Raw genomic sequence first — 20118 nt, forward strand, 5'->3', positions numbered from 1 at the left:
TAACTGGTATATGTTAATATCGGATTGATATCTTCTCTTTTTTTATATATCATAATGTTCTCACTGCAATGCTGCACGTCAAGTAAAAATAATAATTTGTACTTCAAATATAAAAATAAAAATCTACAACAAAGTAAATATTAATTAGTAGTATACATTCAGAGTGGCTCGAGGCCGTCGCCTCGAGACAGAGACAAGCTCGCTACCGAAAAGTGTCGGATCAGAAAGCTCGCACTAAATCAGACTCGCGCCCCCCTCAAACGACATTTACGCCACGAGCTGCCAAAAGTCCGAGTCGGATTCGGCACGGGTCTTCACCTGGGAGCGGGAAGAGCCCGCCGTCCCGTCCGAGCGGCCTCGAGTGATTCAAACACAACAATAATTACAGTGGACACAAAATTGGCAATCATTACACACATCGAAAGCTAAAACCATCAGAAGAATGGGTCACGGTGTTCCGACTTCAAAGCAGCACCTCTAACAGTCCAAGTCACTTCATATATGTATGTATAATATATATTCATCTAAAAATTTAATATAATCTCTTAATTATACTAATTTTCGAGACAAGGCAACTTACTATACATTATATGCATATAACGGATATGTAAAATTATGTCTCGGACGTTAACTAACAAATTCTATTGATATACATACTTGTTCTGTCGCACACTGAATTGTACAAAAACAAACAATGGAAATAGTTTAACACACGACACCAAAGACTACTGAATACTTTCGATATTTACGGAACACTTGACAGATGTGCCGTAATCGAGCCATTTTAAATATTAACAATTATAATCAATATATATACAAAGAAAAAAAAGCCCGAATATTAGATCGGCCTCAGATCAAAATCTCAGCAATGAGCAAATGACACGTACAAGAAGAAGAAAAAGATCACTGGCAAGTTAATGAATAAATGTTCCAGTATTGCTTTTAAATTATTTACAAAATAATGGTAACCAAATTCAATTCAATATAATAATTACAAAAAAAAAAATCCCCCTCAAATAATCAACTATGTTCAATATCTCTAATACTTAAAAATTTAAGAAATTATTAAAATGAGACATACATTAGGAAAGTCGTATTTTTTTAGTGGAGTATTAATAACACAGGCCTGTTCTTGAACAAGTCTGTTTATAAAATCTTTTACCAAACTGTCAGGAGGATGCTACAAAGCGGCTGACAGTTTGAGACTAATAGACCTAGTATAGAAAACTAGTTCGAAAATGTATATTTTATTTGTTATATTTTCAATTTGTTTTAATGTACCTTCAAATAATACTTATAACAAAAAGTATAAAAAAAACACTTTATAGTTAATTAACGGTGACAGCCCTAATGTATATTATAAGAGCACCACGTTTACACATTATATATATATATATATATATATTAAACGTACATAGAAAAAAATAAACATCAGTTTTCAAACAAATTTAAATTCTAAGAAAAAATATTTATGTGCATTTTAATTTTTATTTATTCGAGTTGAGTGATTTAAGCTTCTGTGGAATATTTCGATTTATATTATTATTGCTTCATGCATGGCAACGATAATAAAAATCGACATTCCGTCATGAACTATTATTCCATTTAAAAAAAAAGATCATGACATCAGTCGTTTGTCTTACTCATCTTCCAACTTGAAGTTATAAACTTCCAAGTTGATTTCGAACGGTTGAAAAGTTAGCCCAAAAATATTTACGAGAATATACATACAATTTAAATACTAAAATTTGGTATATTTAAACATTCTAAAAATAAGGCTTGCGAACGTACGATTTATTTAATGCACTTTCTTTGTGAAAAATTAAATTAGTCTTATCGTAATGTTGATATACATAGCATAAAAGTAATGCAACAGCTGAACACATGAGATTTTATATATAAAAATAAATACAAAAGAATTTCAACACAGTGTACATTACATTGAGTGATATGTTTGTATTGTTGTATTATTTATGTAAAACAAAACATAAACTATTATTAATAATACAATTTATAAAAGTAAAAAAGTAGCGACTATGCAATGAGCATTATGAATTCATGTAAAAAAAACATAAATATTATACTGATTTTTCTATTTTATAAAAACAAAACACATGATATTGTGATGCACAAAAATATAAATACACATACATAGTACGACACGAAAAATTTGTTTATAAAACTGGGTTATATATTGCAAAATTAAATTCTAAAAGTAAAATATACTGATTTGCACTGGATTTAATTTTTAAAATATTGCATTTCGGAACGGCTTATTTAATACGATATATTATCACATTCTTTTAGCTTGCATTACAAATTCATCCACGGGTTCAACAATATCCAAAACGAATTACAAAATTCACCATGTACATATATACATTATATCAGACATACATAAGATATAATATATATATAAACACACACAAACGTACATCAAAAATAAAAAAAATTCTTAGCCCGTAAATAATGCGTTGTAATAAAATAAGAATGGATCAATCTTGTAGCTGCACATCGTTTCGTCGGTAAGCTTCAGCCCGGGTCATACTCAACGCTTCCGTTTTTAGAAAATCAACCTCTTTGTAATTTGCCGAACAGCTAGACTCAATACGAGACTTCGAAGGTGATTCCTTTAAAAGAGAAAGCATTGACAATCACCACCAGAATAAAATAACAAAACAAAATCAATGGAGACTTTACGCTTTACCAGCATAAACTGAGTTGGGTTTCAAAATGATACTAGTACATAATTTTCCTTTGACTATTTTACTCCACACAAAGTTTATTTACGACTCGTTTAATAAAAAACCAAGCATTATATCCCAGATATAATTAAAATGACAAAGTATCCCATAATAAAATCTCCATTGTTGTATTGAGAATATAAAAAATATACATACAGAATTAGACGGTTCTAAATCTAAATCCAAGTATTGAAGTTTGCTCGGGTAGTCTGTGGAATATCTATAGGGACCCTGAAAAAATACAACGATTGACGTTAATAAGGCATTAGAATAAAACTAGGGAAAGTGATGGTATCAAAATTTTGGAAAAATGTGAATATTTACTAAGTTTGACAGACTGAATGATTATGAGTGTTTTGTTGGTTTAGAAAAATGCGCTACCAATAGTTTTTTTTGCTTGCGGGTCTTTAACTCAAAATCTAGTATTGCTGTGCCAAAAGTGGGTATTTAAATAATAGTCAGATATAGTTTCTATCGATTGTGAATTTTGAATGCTTTAAAATACTTACAATTAATTATCTAGCGAATTTTAAGTCAAAAATATATTTTATTTTACATATTTTTTTCCCGTAATAAATATGATGAGCTTATTTCGACCATTTTTAACTTTCCCACGTTTATAAGGAATGGTTTTTTATTTTATCTCAATCCACTTCGTTAATTTTTTCCGTTAAAATATCTGTTTTACATGTTTTTTTTAAGCACAGCAATACTTTAATATTTTGAGGTAATGAAATTGGTCGTTTTTTTAAACGCTTATATTAGTGATGGTTACTTATATGTATGTAGACTGGAAGTAATAAGGTTTTTTACTACTCAAATAGAAAATAAAATGAATTCCAATTAAAAATTTGTTTCTTAATAGAAGTATTTTTGGCCACAAATATGTAAAAATAAAACACAAAAGTGAGTAAACTCATAATGAGTTCAGGGTATTGTTTTCCGTCAAGCTTCTTCTGTTTCAGCAAATGTTATTTGCAAATGAAAACACACGTTCACTAGTAAAATACATTGACTATCGACTTAGCATATACATATATAGTTTTAAAACTAATGCTAGACGCCATTTGCACTTGGAAATAGCATTGTAAATCACTCGAAAAAAAAAATTTAAGCCTTCTTTAGTCCAAAAGGGTCAATTTACTATTCTCAAAAATATTCATATGTAACTATGAACAAACCCATCTAGTGGAAGTGACAATGTACCTATGAGGGAGACCGAAAAGTAATCAAAATCATTCGATGAGCTCTTTCGCAGTCAGTTTGTGTCAAAACACGTTCCAGTAAACAATTAAGTTTTATTTAACTTAGCATATAAGTTCGCATAAATGATAGTGAAATACATACGCAAAATGTGGAAAATATGTGGATGCGTGTAAAAAGAAAGATGACGCGTCAATTCGGCAGAACGCGTGCCCGTTTTGATTCATATTTAGATGAATTTGTATTGAACCACAAACGAATGCGTGTATATTCCATTCGCAATATGTGGAATATTTCCGTACGCTGCCCAACCATCCGAAATTATATGCGAACCAGACAGTATATGTCGGAGTATGTCATCAGGTAAAAGTCGAGTTAATTCAGGGCACGGCAATACTATTGGCATCGCAAAGAGTAGCCGATCACAAGAAGGAGCGGGTCGACCGAGCCTCGCTTCCGAGCCTAGAGGGTCCGCCTCGCCGAGAATTCAGACTTTTACCTAATATCTTTTTAATTATAAATTAACCGGTTAACCGAGTGAATTTCGCCGTTTTTAGTGACTATCAAAAAAATCTTTCATCGATTGACCAGTGTCGGAAACCCTAGACCAAGACATTAGATCTGATGCTAAATGAGATACGCACCGATGCAGAATGAACAATATCGAGTCTGAACTTGTGCGTCCTGTTCAACCAACATCTGAGATCGTTCTGAAATATTAAAAATACATATATATAAATATATAAACAATATGTAAATGGATGAAATGTGTGATTGAAGTACTCACATGTGACATGCACGAAGTGTATGAATGGCGCGGTTTTAAATTTCGATCGACAACTGGCGCGTACAGATTGTAATACTGAAAACAAAACGAAGAAAATTTTCATTAAATAAATCCAATATATAATTTCGAAAGGAACTTTGTATGTAACTATTGTTGGTTCGTAGGAAAACAAAGGAATATTCAAATTAATTTAAATAAAATAAAACTAAAATAAAAATTTAATAAAATGTTTACTATTAGATTAGTCATGTTTAATAAGTGGTTTATATTACAAATACCGAGCGAAGCCGGGTAAAAACACTAGTTCTCTATAAATACGGTTTGTTCATTCGACCTAGCAATTCGATGCCAGGTCTCGTGATACAAATAGTGATTAGTTAAATATACGAACTGAACTTTTCATGTTAAGACTTTTCCATGCGACTATATGTTACCAATAGCTGATTCATATCAATGGATGTATGTAATCTGTTCATCGATATGCACATCTATTCAATGGACCGCTTAAATTAATTGTTTTTGAAATTGACAACTCTACTAGAGCAACCTTTAAAACGGTCATTGAAGTCCGGACACCAAAAAAATTATTTGTGAAACAAAACCAGCCATTACATTAATGCTAACCACCGAGGGGTTGCGGAGTTCGATCCCGTGGGTTGACCTTGATTGAAAATAATGTATTCCGAGTATTATCTGTAAGTGTTGATGGTCAAACTTGGATATTTATGACTCCATTTCAATCGTTTCCTATCAGAGTTTGACAATTTATCTGATTTTGTTGTTGAAACGTCACCACTATTTGAATATGATTCAAAAATTTATATATATCATAGGAAGATATAAAATTGGATCCATCAGCTATGGCGTCTTTCCCAAAGTATAAATAAAATAAAAAAATACTAAAACTACTTTTTGTAATTTCAGAAACCACAACCTAGCTTCAAGCATTTTTGATACTACAGATTTAAAAACATGCAGCAGAAGACTGTAAAAAAAGATATTGAATCGTTTGCGAAGTGAAACATAGAAGAAAACCTTGTAAAAACGGTCACCCATATAAAAAGTTTCACATAAAAAAGCTTTTAATAATAACTATGGCACAAATTTTAAAAATAAAAACCGAGAAGCACTTGTTCAGTAGACATTAAATACGACTTCGTATACAAGGATCAAAACGAACGTGAGGATAAGTACAACTATGCAATACAAGTTTTTTATTCGGTAAGTAAATCTTATCGTTAAAACATAAATAAAATCACCTTTTGAATGTATTCTTCTTTCGGCTCCTTCATGGGAGCTCCGACGAACGAAAATCTGCAAACAGAAACAAAACGAAACGTTGAAATCATCGCCAACATTGTCCAAACCTGCCTCAAGAGATCCAAACGACGCGCAAAACCGAAATTACCAAGCCGACAATTAATTCTTTTATGACATGCATGTAGAAAATGTTCTCAATATGATGACTCAGATTACGAGCCTTAAATGTGAATCCATCGGTCGACCTGCAGGTGCATATGGATGATGGGTGAAAAGTCTGAGGGAATATTACAAAGTAAATTTGCGCTCGCCGTATCAACTGAATACAATCACAATACAATAAACATAATAATAATAATAAACAAGTTGCATATAATCACATCGCCAGTACATTATCAACCACAATAAATTAGTACACATATGTTATACGCATTTGAAGCAAACCACAAGAATGATAATGGTAATAATAGTAATGAAATATATATACTTAGTAAAAGTGGAGTCGCGCGTGAATCGCGTTGGTTTGGGTGGTCTCGGTGGCGCCGCATTTCCTATACAAAAGCAAAAAATTCAAATTCAATATTCAAATTCAATGATACTAAAAAGAAAGATGTTAACAACAAAAGGTAAACATTAGAGATTCCGAACCTGACACGTGTACCCCTAATTTTACGTCAAGAGCTTGAATATATTTAAACCTTTTCATGATTAGTAGTCGTCATCTATTGGATTGAACGTTCGACAAAAGAGGACGACAAAAATCTAGGTCAGAAATAATGATTGCAATGTCTTTCCACCATCATATTTTCTTTTACATACTCTTTAGGGTACGCGTATCTCCGGTTGGGAATCGCCGATAAAAATGATTTTACCGTTTGTCTGACTAGTTATCGACAGCGAGTGATTCAACTCTTCGGACAGGGGTGCATCATTCTCGGTAAGTACGGGCTCTCTGGGAGAGTCGGCGAGGTTGAATGTTTTGTTTCCGATGAGTGCATCGTCACAGTTGATGTACACCCTTATGTCGCTCTGATGAAGAACCAAGAAAAAAGAAGAAAAATCATAAAATTATCATTCAAAACAAAAAAATAGGTAATATTTTCATACAATATTTGGCAGATTCATAACCAGTCCTAGGCATTCAATGGTTGCTTTTCGCACAAAATATGGTCCACTATTGTCAATTTCTTTGAAAAACCATGCTTTTTTGCTCTCTTGCTTTGAACACCAATCGAGCGGTCTTTTGTTATTTGAAAAGCATCCTTCCAACACCGATCTTTATTAATAACTGACATCATCGAGCTGATGAATTCTAGTGATTAGGTGAATCTGTCTCAACTGAGTGAAGTGACTTAAGATCCCCTACCACGTCTACTACACTTCAAATACTAATTTTCAATCATGTACTAAGCGATACAATGATTTCTTTTTTGAATTTTATTTATCATTTATTCAATTGAATCGTCCCGAGTTTGTTTTTTCAGTTCTTAAGCACATAAAATATGATAGCTATCGAATGAAAATTGTTGACACAACTGTAGAACTTTTGGATGTGAATAATAAAATGTACACATTGAAATTGAATTGTTACGAAAGTATATAATGTATCTTTCTAACGCGATCAGAAAGATTATAAAGGTTATCTTGAAGATGCAAGGAAACAATATTAATCTCTTTAAAACCGTATGGATTGCGTATATTAAGTTTTATCAATAAATTCAAATTACGTAAAAAACCTTGCCAGTTTAATTCTTTGCAACGATTAAAACAAGATATACTGAAAGAGATATCCCTCACTGACTGCATCTACAATTCCAATAAACCATTCATTTAAAATTTCATATTATAAAAACCATTAAATATTTTGAAATATGTTTATTTCATAATGATTCAAATGGAAATTGCTCGAACCTTCTTTGTCTCATGAAAATCGTATCGCTGTTACCATGTTTTTATCTATCAGCTGGTTGCGATATTTATTTATTTTACATATTAACCAAGTTATTATCAATTCTTCATACATGTTAGTTCCATTTACTGTTCATTTGTATGTACTAACTTCATTTAAATTACTTTTAAATTCAATTTGAAATAAAAAGGAGTGTTGAGCAAAATCAATATCAATAGAATGATTAGATGCAGCTTGGTATGGGGGCCCCGGAACCTACATCTCCTTTAGAAACTCTCCTTTTTTGTCACTACCCTTAACAGAAAATTAAATATATGTACTTGGTTTAATCAAGCTCAGTATAATCTGAGCTCTAGTAAAAGTAAAATAAAATCATTCTTGTTGAATCTTTTTTGAAAAACGACTAACTGCACGAACCTCTCGATATGTCGACGGCGGACCAGTAAAGCATTCTGAAATGGGTATATATGGCCTCGGAGAATTTGGAGCTGACGAACTGTGCGTACCTTCAGATCTGGTAAAAACTATTGAAAAAAATAAAAAATAAAACATCCGATTTTAAACTAGACAATTATAACAATCAATATTTATATATTTCGACATACATTTTTCATCTTCTGTTGAATGCATACCACACGCATTACAAATCACCTCTACCCACTTTTCCATATCGGTTTCACAGTCAGCTTGCAAGTGATAAGTTCGGGACTTTGTTCTAATGGAAAATACGGAAGCCTTCAAGATGGTGTCTTTGCGATCACGCAGTTGCATACGCAGACCAGCGTCAATCTGAATTATAAAAATAAATTATAATAAATACACAACGATATTTCAAAATGCATTGAACACGAAAAAAATCATACCTGTTCGCATAGGTTTAAATTGATAGAACCTTTTAACTTTTGTCCATTTTTATCAGTGTAATAGTCAAGGAAAAACTGGGCTGGCATTTCTTTGGATTGCCTCAGAGTAAACCAGCGACGTCTCCATTTCTATATAAAATAAATAAATAATAAAACATTAATAATACAATCAACAATTAAGCCTTTGGCGACAAATTACATGTGATAAATGGCAGGAAATTGCTCTGGCGTACATCCCTAATAACAGTCTGATAACTAATATGACCAATCCATTGATATGTGTGAACATATGCATATGTTAGTCAGTATGTTAAATTGAAAAATATTAACAATTTGAAATTATTAATACAAACCAAATAAAGAAATAAAAGATAGAAAAAAAACGCAATTTCAAATTCATGTGCAGCCAAACCCCATCATAACGAACAATAACATTTTCTCGTAATAACTTATTATAGCAGCAATGAGTAAAAATTTTTTTTTACAATCAGCACATTTAATTACCTTGTACAAACCACAATACAAAAGATAATTCATGTGTATGTATATATATTCAACTTGATACTATATTATAAATAATATTATTCATTCTCATAATCTTTTACGTGTTACGATGATGATTAAGCGTTCCTTACATTAGTACAAAAAAAAAGATCTTGAAGCTTTTTCCCGAAATATATTTGTATTTCCAACACGATTTGGTGTGAAGACTTTATTTTCTTCCCCTTTTTGAGTTTATTGAATCCATTTGTATAATGAAGACATTCATAAATATGAAAAGTATCTATCGCGTATGTACATACATACATATATACAATGGGTTTTGGAGAGATAACAATGTTTAATTGTTGATATAACAATGTCAAAATTGAAACTTTTTGTCAGAGGAATTTGAATACTGTCTTCGGCGTTCGACCAATTTCCATACGTATCAGCGTAGATAAGACTAAATTAACGTATAATGAATATTGCATGCCCGATAGTATCACATTAGACAATTGAGCAGTACAAATAGTTAAAAATTATCTACATCCAGGTCAAATCATTGACATGTCCGATAATAAAGAAGAGGAGATAAAGAACATTTGAGCGAATGGGTGCTATATTAAAATCTAAAATAACACTTCTTCATGTGCCTTGTCCTCCCAGAATGTCGGCAACTAAACTTCCCATCCGTACTCTGTCTATGGCTGCTCAGAATAGTGGCTAGACCGTACCACTGCCGAAGATTCTTTATTTAACCAAGATAAAATGCCACTGCCTGAAGAAAAAAATCAATGTGTTTTGATAATGATGATGTATAGATGCGACACTTGGGCATTGAACGCCAGAATTCTGCATAAGGTCCAGTGCACTCAAAGAAATAAGGAACGCTGTATGCTTGACATAACGAGGAGAGATAGAAAACGATAATACGTGGGTTAGAAGTGCGACAAAGGTGGTGGATGTAATAGCGAAAGTAAAGACATTGAAATGGCAATGGGCGGGTCACAGCTAGAAGATGGGACGATAGATGGACGAAAGAAGTGCTTGAATGGTACCCGAGAGTGTGAAATGGTGAAAGGAAATGGTGAAAGGAAGGCCACAGGAGAGATGGGTGGATGAAATCAGATAAATGTGTGGGATGAGATGGGTGAGAGTTGCTCAAAACCGAAACTAATAGAAGCGTGTTGGAGTGAATGATGATATCTCAATCAGCAAATATAGGTTATTTTATTTTTAACATATTAGCCACAGTGACATTACAGAGAGCTCTAACACGTCACTGTGGCCAGTCATACAATCATAACATAATAATAACCTTAATCATAATATTAACAACTTGTTATATCTTGATGGAAGAATCATTGACATTTATAATTGATAAAATCAACCACTGGCGTTGCTCAACAACCACTCAACCAGTTTACTGCGGTTTACATTGAAGAGGTCAATTTCACCAGCAACCCGGTTGAGCAGATATATCGCTCTAGATATTGGAGACCTTGCCAAAATATTTGTGCGAGCCACGGGAGGAGAAAACAAATCATAATTCCTCAGGTCCCTGAATTTACTAGGTGTATAAAACTTAAATTCATTAAGAACATGAGGGTTGTGTACTATCCCATTTAATAACTTAAAAAAGTGCTTTCCCAGAAACATAACACGACGAGAATCCAATGAGTTGAAGCTTAACGCCCCTAATATATATTTTTATACCTTCCTCAAACCAATATACAGCAACATTGCCTCGTTTTGAAACTCCATGCACACTTCATCATTGGAGCGAAGTTCAAAAAATCCCTGTACAACCCACAAGATTTTCATTTTTACCCACATGAGGATAATTTAATGTAGTTCCAAATAATGAAGTTGACTACAAATGGTTTTTTTTAAATAGAAAATTTGAACAATATAAGCTAACTTCCGTTACGCATTCGTTCCGAGTACATATCCAGTTTAATCAGATAAAGCATATTTTCCCATTAAGTGGTATATTAGCCGGAATTATTATATAAATAACCACTATTACCTTATAGTAGCTTTGACAAAGGACACAGGTATGGATTTAAAACATTCTACAATCGTAATTTACCAATCTTCGACTTGGGTGACGCCTATACATGTACATTTATCCACTAATTGTTAAAATTAACTGATAAAAGCGTACAAGAACAATTTAAAATTAGATAACTGAACTTCTTTCATCAACGACGATTCTACTGAAAGCATCCGAAGACCCCTGATACATGTATCCGGTTGTAATTCGTTCCGATACACAATCATAAACACCAGACCGGTGTGTTGTTACAACACGCGATAAACTCCATTCCACAACATAATCGCTCGATTGACCAATTTCATTTACATTCAACATTGTAATCACCGTTTGTTCGTTGATGATTAATGCAAATTTAAGATTTCGCAATCTGGAGCGTGTTCGATTTGACGAGAGCGCCAATTACTAGCATCACCTCTTCGAGGTGAAAAAAAATCAGATCAATAAAGGTTAAACATTTCAAAACGACACCCGTCGAGCTGATCAATTATAAATTCATGTCAGCCTCGACTACAATAAGCTCGAAATACATTATTATAATAACCAGGAATATCTTGTTGCAATCAGGAATACGTTAGTCGAGATGCATATACATATTTCATGGAATAAATTTCAATGAGTCTCAAATACAATAACAGATATAAAAAATGTCTTCTTAAACGAAAACCATGTGAAACGTATAAGAGGTTAGTAAAAAGTATCGAATACTTCTAATATCGGGAATAGTTTGCAACTAAATATAACAAACCACTTTGGAAATTATACATCGCACAAAACCAGAAACCTATAAAAAAATGACGCATCATTATTTTGATAACATTGGAGTAAAGCTGTAACTGCGTACTGTAAATACATATTCTAAGAATTTTTATGTGTCATATTTCAATGATAAGTAATAATAACAAACGTTTTTCCTATTTTATTTCAATAATAAATACATAATAGTATTATTTTTTTTTATATCGCAAGAAAAATTACTCGAATACTTTTATTTATCATGTCAAAATTTTTATTTGTAAACCAATTATTGAAACAAAATTTACAATAACTAACTCATTGTTAGTTTTCCGAAAAATCTATGAGAGTCCACTTATTTTTCGCAAACAACCGGTAAAAATTAAAGGTTTTGTAAATTAAACATAACTCCTAAACCTTACTATCAAGCAGATTAAAAATTAGAATGCAGCTTCTTTACTGTTGTCTTCCGCCGTATAAATAATCAGATCAGTGTTTCTCAAACTGTGGTGATTGCTGAATTCAATTCTGTATAAAATTTAGCTACTTATTGGTTATACAGGCGCATCGAGTATACACACTTATACTAACGCATACAAATACCCGGCAGTTATACAAATTGCCTCTAGGTGTCGCATAGTGACAGTATGCAACCAGTAATAGACGTTACATCGAACAATATCGATAAAAATCCCTATATATTATCCATCTATGAATTTCACATATATATGTTCTGGTGAAGGCCAGTATTGTCTTATTGCAGAATATCTTCAAATGGATTTCGGTTTCATATTATATACCGCCAAATAAACTGCAAAATAACTTTCCATATGTTGAGGAGCCACAATATCATAATTACATATGCGAGAAAAAAAAGAGAATATTATTATTTTGAAACATTATCAATCAATCAATTCCTTGGAAAAAACGTCAAGCTTTAAACAATAGAAATATATATATTTTTTAATTTATTTATCGTTATTTTAAATAAAGATATGCCAGTATGATATCTATGGATGGAAATTTTAAAATAAAACGTTTAATAATTTTTTTTTAATAAGATTTTACTAAGATCAACTTTTCTTTCCAGCGTATAAAATTACTAGTAATGAAAATAATAGCAATTTATTGAATTAATAGTAGTGAAATTGGTATAAATAATAAGTAAATACATCCATAGTAAATGTGTATGAATTTCATACACAAATAAATCAATTTAATAAAAAAAAAAGGTTTGGCCGCAACACATCAAAATAGTGCAATTCAACGATTTTATTTATAATGTAATTTAAATTCATGATTTTCATAAAAAAATTATTAAATTTCAATTTATTAGTGGAATCTTAGGTTGACGCATACCGTAACGCTATTAATTAAAGGGTCAGAGTCAGTTGATTTTTTACAACTCTGACTCTGCTTGAAATGCCCCGACTCCACAACCCTGATAAAATGGAACACTGTAAAGGCACCCACAGTTCTCCCCCTCTACATTTTCAACTAATGGCTCAAACTAACTTTTAAACCTTTTTAAAGTGAAAACTTATTAACCCACAGTAGAGTAAATTGGATTTGTAAACGATTCAATTAATTTTTTTGCAAAACTCTAGTAAACACTAATAAGCGTAGTGCACTGGTACTGTACTATTGCATACCAGTAGAGTGGTTGTGAGTTCAAGCCCCGGGCAAATACGCTGCTGGCGATAAAGTAAATCCACTAATAAATTTCAATTTAAAATTAGAGACTCTAGTTGACATATACCATAATAAAGCCCTGTTAAAAACACACCATGTATGTTTACGGCCCATAGTGAGTTAGCATCATTTATTCAGTATGACACGAGAGCATTACCAATTCTGTCATCCATGTAAATATTTTTAAACAAATAAACACACTTGCAACACTAACCGCAAAGCAACGCGATATTCAGACCCTAGTTATAAAAAAAAATCAATTACACTAACCGCAAAGTGACACTGTGTTTTATTTGCAAAGCGTCTTTCTAATATAATACATCACACACATATTAAATGCATATCGTACACACACACTGTTTGCAGTAATTGAAGATTGCAAATTCACATACACGATATCTGGAATGGTGCACGTGATAATACATACAGTACTATACTACATACATATGTAGAGTACATGACACATTGACCCTACGCATCCGGGTTATGTGATTAGCATTTGCAATTTAATAGATAAGTTATATTGATTCTATATATATATACTTTATGTTACCAATTAAGATTTTCAACGCCATATAATTATGCCTATTTGTAATAACAATTCCAAGACATATTAGAAAGTCGAAAAATTTTAAACCCTCACATCGACTCTTATAATAGTGATACAAATCGAAGTATTCATCTAAAATTTACGTAGAACAAATGATAAAAAAAAAACAAATACAAATTATAAAGTATATGTTGTATTAATCTACCTTTGTACGACGTATGAGAGTCGACGACTATCTGTAACTCCGAACTTTCCCAATGGAATTCTTAATCTGGAACTTTCTCCGTCTGCCATCAACACAGTCATTGAATATGTACGATTCTACAACTTTGCAACTATCGATTTATGTAACACTAATGCTGTCTTTCTGTTGATGTATATCATTTGTGTTTCTTCGGACAGTTGGGGTATTATGCATTGTGAGTAAGTTAAGCCCTAGACAAACACAATCCCAATATATGTGCGTACATAGATGTGTTGAAACAACATATGTAAATGTATCTTTCATATGTAATGTATCGAGTAATTATAAAAATCATTTTTAAATGCTATATTGTATATATGTACATACAAGATTTTAATTAATACTAGCTGAACCCGGCATGCGTTGCAATGCCACAATAACGCATACAATTCCCGTTCCCGTTCCCGTTTCTCGGTGTTTTTCGATAAGTGAATGTTACAGTTTTAAATTAATACTTAATAATCGCATTAAATTACAGTAATGATAATTTTTCGGAAAAACGCAGACTTACTATTACTATGTTACCACCTATTTATTCATCCCGATCAAAATTTTAGTAATTTTCAACATTTAATACTGAAAATAGACAAACTCCAGACTACCCAATACGCATTTGAATCAATTTTTAATGCAATAATATGCCTGTATATTTACATACATACTGAAAACGCGATAAAATATAACAATTTCTGGTAATTGTCTTTCCGGTTTAGTGCAACCAATGGACACATTTTAATTTATATTTGCTTATAACACACTTCTCTAATAAATGAATATAATGTCTTCATTATTTATTTTAGTATTTATGGTGAAATTTCAACAAATATAACACTAAGGACCAAAAAGTGCCCAGTTGACACATAAGAGTAACGGTTCCTGGAAAGATCCACTAAATTGCACTGAATAGTAGCGCAGTTTCGAGAAGTCCTAATTTTCAAAGGCGCTCAAAATGAACTTACGCAATAGAATTCCACAAAAAAAGGTCAGCACCCTCAGATAACATACAAATATACCCCTCGACGCTTTTTCGAGAAATTCAATTCGGTTAGTTCTCCTTGAGCATCTCGAATGCATTTTTCTGGTCACCAAGAGTAACATATTTGTTAAAAAATCCCTAAAAAAAATATGTTTTATTATTATCATTTACAAAATATTCCGCATTTTCATTGTGATATGTTCTAACTTGTTTGAAATGAATGCAACGAACATAGGATGATAAGCCTAATGAGTCATGTTCTAAAAATATTTTTAATAACAATACATTTGACGCATTTAGATTAAAATTGAACATATGTATAAGCGAAACGCAATTCGGTTTTCGGAATAGATTAGACTTTTCAGTATCCAAGTCCTCATAGGCCGATATATGAATACAGATGTTTATTTACGTTTTATAGACTTCGAAAAGGCTTTAAAAGAGTACAACATAAACCAATGATACACATACTACAATGTACGGCTATACGCAGATGATGATCTCCAAATCATACTAGCAACAAAAATCCACTGTCAGAGTGGACGAGAAAATGACAGAATACACCGACATACAAAGGGGAGTGATACAAGGATGCATTCTATCCCCAATGATCTTCAATGTATACTCCAAAATATATTTGAAGCATTGGCAACAGCCAAAGAGGTCATTAAAGTAAACGAAGTATTGTTAAACAACCTGTGTTGTTTAGATGACACTAGCGGCAGACAGTCGAGATGGATTGCGGGCACTCTCATTAATAGAGTATAATATAGTCGTGCAATAGATACGGTCTAAAATTAAATAATTATAAAAAAAAAAAACAAAATACAAGAATATCTGCAAACACCTATCTGATGGATTGACATGCGAAGTTGAAGGAATGCTTCTGGAGAGTCAACAAGATCATATATCTGGGTTGTACTTCGGATGATGGGTGGGATGCCGAATAAAAAAAGCAAGGACAACTTATTCGGCATAAAAGTCATACAAAATTATATGGATTATACAAAAAAAAAACCTGTAAGGATAGTGAAATGCTGTGTTTTCAGTGATTTGTTGATTGATTATTTATGATGTATTTGCGGAATTAGCTGCGTTAAACAAAAATTTGCAAAAAAAATTTAACATCTATAAATAGGGTTGCCAAGTGTCATTGACAAATAAAAAAATGAACATTTAACAAAAAAAATGTCTATTTTTTACACTTTTCTTTATAATTGTGCAGGTTATTATTAAAGTGAAATAAGTCATTTAAAGTACCAAAAATAGCATTATTTTACAAGGTAATCGTAAAACTCCACCAGTACATGAAAGATTATATCTATAAGGCTAAGAATCATAATGTATCAAAATAATTTTAAAACAAATTTACGCAAAAGTCCAATTATCTCAAACGAAATATCACATGAAGTGATATTTAGAATATCTATAATTGATTTTTTCCTTTCTATTTTTAATATGTAAATGAAAAGTGCTACGATTACAATGAAGACACCAAAGATAGACTTCACTGAGAGGATTAGTGAAAAAATCTAATAAGGCTTTTGGTGCTTTTTCTTGAGCTAAAAAAAGCTTTAAATAGCTTTAGAGTGCGTTCTATTGGAGGTAATAGTGACAGCCACCTAGTTTTTGAATGTGAGAGTAGATTTTTATATTCAACATTAGCAAAATCACAGAAATCTTCTAGTCTTTTTGTTCTGACGGTGTCTATTCCACGTCTGCGTGTAATGAATCATTCTGAGTGTGAAAAAATTATCGATTCAAGATAAATTGATTGATGCCTGATACACATTTTTTGCCTCCCTTCTAGAAATTATAAGACAGAGACAAATAGTTCATTTTTTAATATTGCTGCAGTGTTTACCAGACTGTCTGGTTCAGACATCGACATTTTTTTTATAGTGTTACGGGGCCGAGCAGGAGATTATAATAATTAAAAACATAATTTTGATATGCTTATATTATATTTCCCAAAGCAGTTTGTATTTACAGTAATAGGCTTATATTTAAGTATAATCACAAGTACTAGTTACTTATTAAACAGTCCAATCACAAGTTACTAGTGAGGCAGTTTAATCGCAAGTGGCCTTTAATAGGTTTAACATGAGCATATATTCAATAAGGGAAACCATTTCAACCAATCACAGTTTGGTAAAACAACTGGTGATTAACAGTGGCATTCATGCGTAAGATAGTTTTAGTATTTGATATATGTATGTATCCCTCGGGTGTATCGACAAATGGTTGGGTAGGATTAAGAGGGATAATAATATTTAACGGTAGCACAATTCGTGAGAAAAATGTAGCAAAACAATAAAGTTAATTAAAAACAATATTTTAAGATTTAGTATTTGACATATGTATTCCTTGAGTGTATCGAGAAATAGTTACGTAGTAGATACGCACAATTAGTCATGCAGATTAAAAGGTATAACAATATTTGAGGGTAACACGAGTCGTGAGACAAAAATACAGCTAAAACAATAAAGATTTTGAAAGTCTCTTAAATAACCTTAAAGGAAAATATCAATTAAACGTGCGCTCACAGAATCAAGATCAAACAACAAGCAGGAATAAAGAGTAATACATAGGTTGTAAGATATTCACCACATAACGATAGTTTATGTCAATTCTGAGTTAAAAACTTCCGTAGGAATTTAAAAAGTAGTAAAACGGGGACATTTGGGCGTCCCGAGAGGTTTGTTCGGGAGACGAGACTTAAAACTGGTGACAATCCCGATTAATCGGGATGCCTGACAGAGCCCTGATAATAGGGCGTGTAATGTGAACAATGATGGTGTACAATAATGACAGTATTAGCGATCGTGTAATGGTGCGTACGCACCAAGCCAACGAACGGCCCACAGGCCAACTTTTAAAACCAGTAGCGTACAAAATATCGAAATAAAAATTAAATTTAAAAATTGAAATTAAATATCAAAATTAAAACTATTATTATTATATTAAAATTAAATTCAAGTATCAAAATAAAATTATAATCATTATATTAAAATTAAAATAAAATATTGAAAGTTAAAACAGAACATGCACAATTTAAATAAATTTTCGAGATTGACCTAAAATTAGATCATCAACAGTCACATACAGGTAATCCTCGACTTAAGAAGTTTTGACTTACGAAGATACGCACTAAGATCGAAAAAAAAATCAAAGAATTATTATTTTTACTTCCCCGTAAAGCACAGCTACTGAGAATATATCATGTATTAGTATGGGTGATCCAACGATTTTTGCTAACCCGAAGTGTTGTCGGTCACATCAAACGGATCTTTTTATTCTTCAATTGTTTCTCTCGTCGAAATAAATCAAGTGATTAAATCATTTCAGAGGTAAAATTTATCGGATAATGTGTGATTATTAATTTTATTTCGACGAAAGAAAAAAAAACCCTTTGACAAATCACCGACATCGCGTTTTTTTATGAATTGTTTTTTTTTATCGATCATCGACGTCGAAATACAGAAACATATCGTGACGACTTTAAAAAATTATATATCAAGATATTTTTTCACTCGTAAGCAGAGAAATTATAATATTTCTCTGGTTTTAAATGCGTATCGTCGCCATTCAAAACATTGTTGTAGTTCAAAACATCAACGATGATCTAATTTTAGCTCAATGTCGCTCTTTAGCTTAATTTTGATATTTAATTTAATTTTTATTTCAATATTTTGTACGCTACTGGTTTTATCCTGCTGATTAAAAAAGTTGGCCCAAAATCGTCGTTGGTTTAGTCCGTAAGCACCATAAGCCGCCTCATATGTATTACGTCTACGTACGGCACGTCACTGTTATTGTATTTACGTATTGACAACGATGGACGCAGGTCGCACGAATTAAGACCAAAATGCTAACACCGTGAGACATAATTGGACGTTCGTGACGTCGAAGGTCGCCAGGTGGTGAAGGTGCGCGCGTACCTTCGAGGGGGGGTGGTCGGTCGCGAGGGGAGAGGCATTAGTAGACGGGGGAGGGTGGGGGGGGGGTGAGTTAACTGTCAAACGTGGCGACGGCTGTGAGGACAAAGAGACCGTGTGTAAGATGCGACTTACCGGTTTGCAGAAGCGTTTGGACGGCGGCGATTTGGTGAGCCAACCTTCGTGGATGACGTCGGGGTGGCGTACGGCCGCCATTATTTCGTGTGGCCCCGTGGACAGCCTCAGAGCGGCCGTCCGCCCGTGGCCCTGTCGAGCTCACGCTCACAAAGAACGCCCGACCCCAACTGGTACGAGCATAGCCCGCGAGAAGCGGTGTGTACACCTATGCCTCCCCTCTGTCGAAGCTGCCTTAGTGTGACCACTGTAATAAAATAATGCTGCATTCACACGAGCAATGGCGTAGCAAAGGGGGGGGGGGTCTGGACCCCCCTTGGCGAAACGCAGTCGACGGCAAAATATCCCACTCCTGCCGAAACGCCAATGAGTGCTCAAAAATGTTATTGAAACAAATATACCATCTGCTGGAAGATCCCACCAGTGGCGGATTAAACGTTTCGGAGGCCACAGGCGCAACGTAATTATTTAAAGCCCCCCCCCCACTTATCATAAAGTGACTTTTTTTTCAATTGTGAATTGTAGGTATGTTAATTATAAAAA

The 20118-nt window shown here is 32.9% G+C and overlaps 1 protein-coding gene across 1 annotated transcript; it reads right to left on the bottom strand.

Annotated features, from left to right (window-relative positions):
* Positions 1-1496: 1496 nt before the first annotated feature.
* dos (daughter of sevenless) lies at positions 1497-19817 on the bottom strand. Its single transcript, XM_077446284.1, has 11 exons — positions 19576-19817; positions 8767-8895; positions 8509-8692; positions 8321-8427; positions 6867-7023; positions 6482-6545; positions 5994-6048; positions 4735-4809; positions 4592-4657; positions 2901-2975; positions 1497-2630 (listed from the first exon to the last, which is right to left on the bottom strand). Exons 1-11 carry the CDS (start codon positions 19654-19656, stop codon positions 2496-2498), a joined length of 1128 nt encoding a protein of 375 aa, XP_077302410.1. The 5' UTR covers positions 19657-19817; the 3' UTR covers positions 1497-2495.
* Between the last annotated feature and the right edge of the window lie 301 nt (positions 19818-20118).

Source organism: Arctopsyche grandis, chromosome 2 (assembly GCF_051622035.1).
Source record: "Arctopsyche grandis isolate Sample6627 chromosome 2, ASM5162203v2, whole genome shotgun sequence".
Taxonomy (NCBI): Eukaryota; Metazoa; Arthropoda; class Insecta; order Trichoptera; family Hydropsychidae; genus Arctopsyche; species Arctopsyche grandis.

Coding starts and splice junctions, on each gene's coding strand:
- dos (XM_077446284.1), bottom strand. CDS start 19,656: ATGGCGGCCGTACGCCACCCCGACGTCATCCACGAAGGTTGGCTCACC. Junction 8,693..8,766: donor ATTTAAACCTATGCGAACAG/GTATGATTTTTT, acceptor TTTATAATTCAG/ATTGACGCTGGTCTGCGTAT. Junction 2,976..4,591: donor ATATTGTTCATTCTGCATCG/GTGCGTATCTCA, acceptor GTATTTTTTCAG/GGTCCCTATAGATATTCCAC.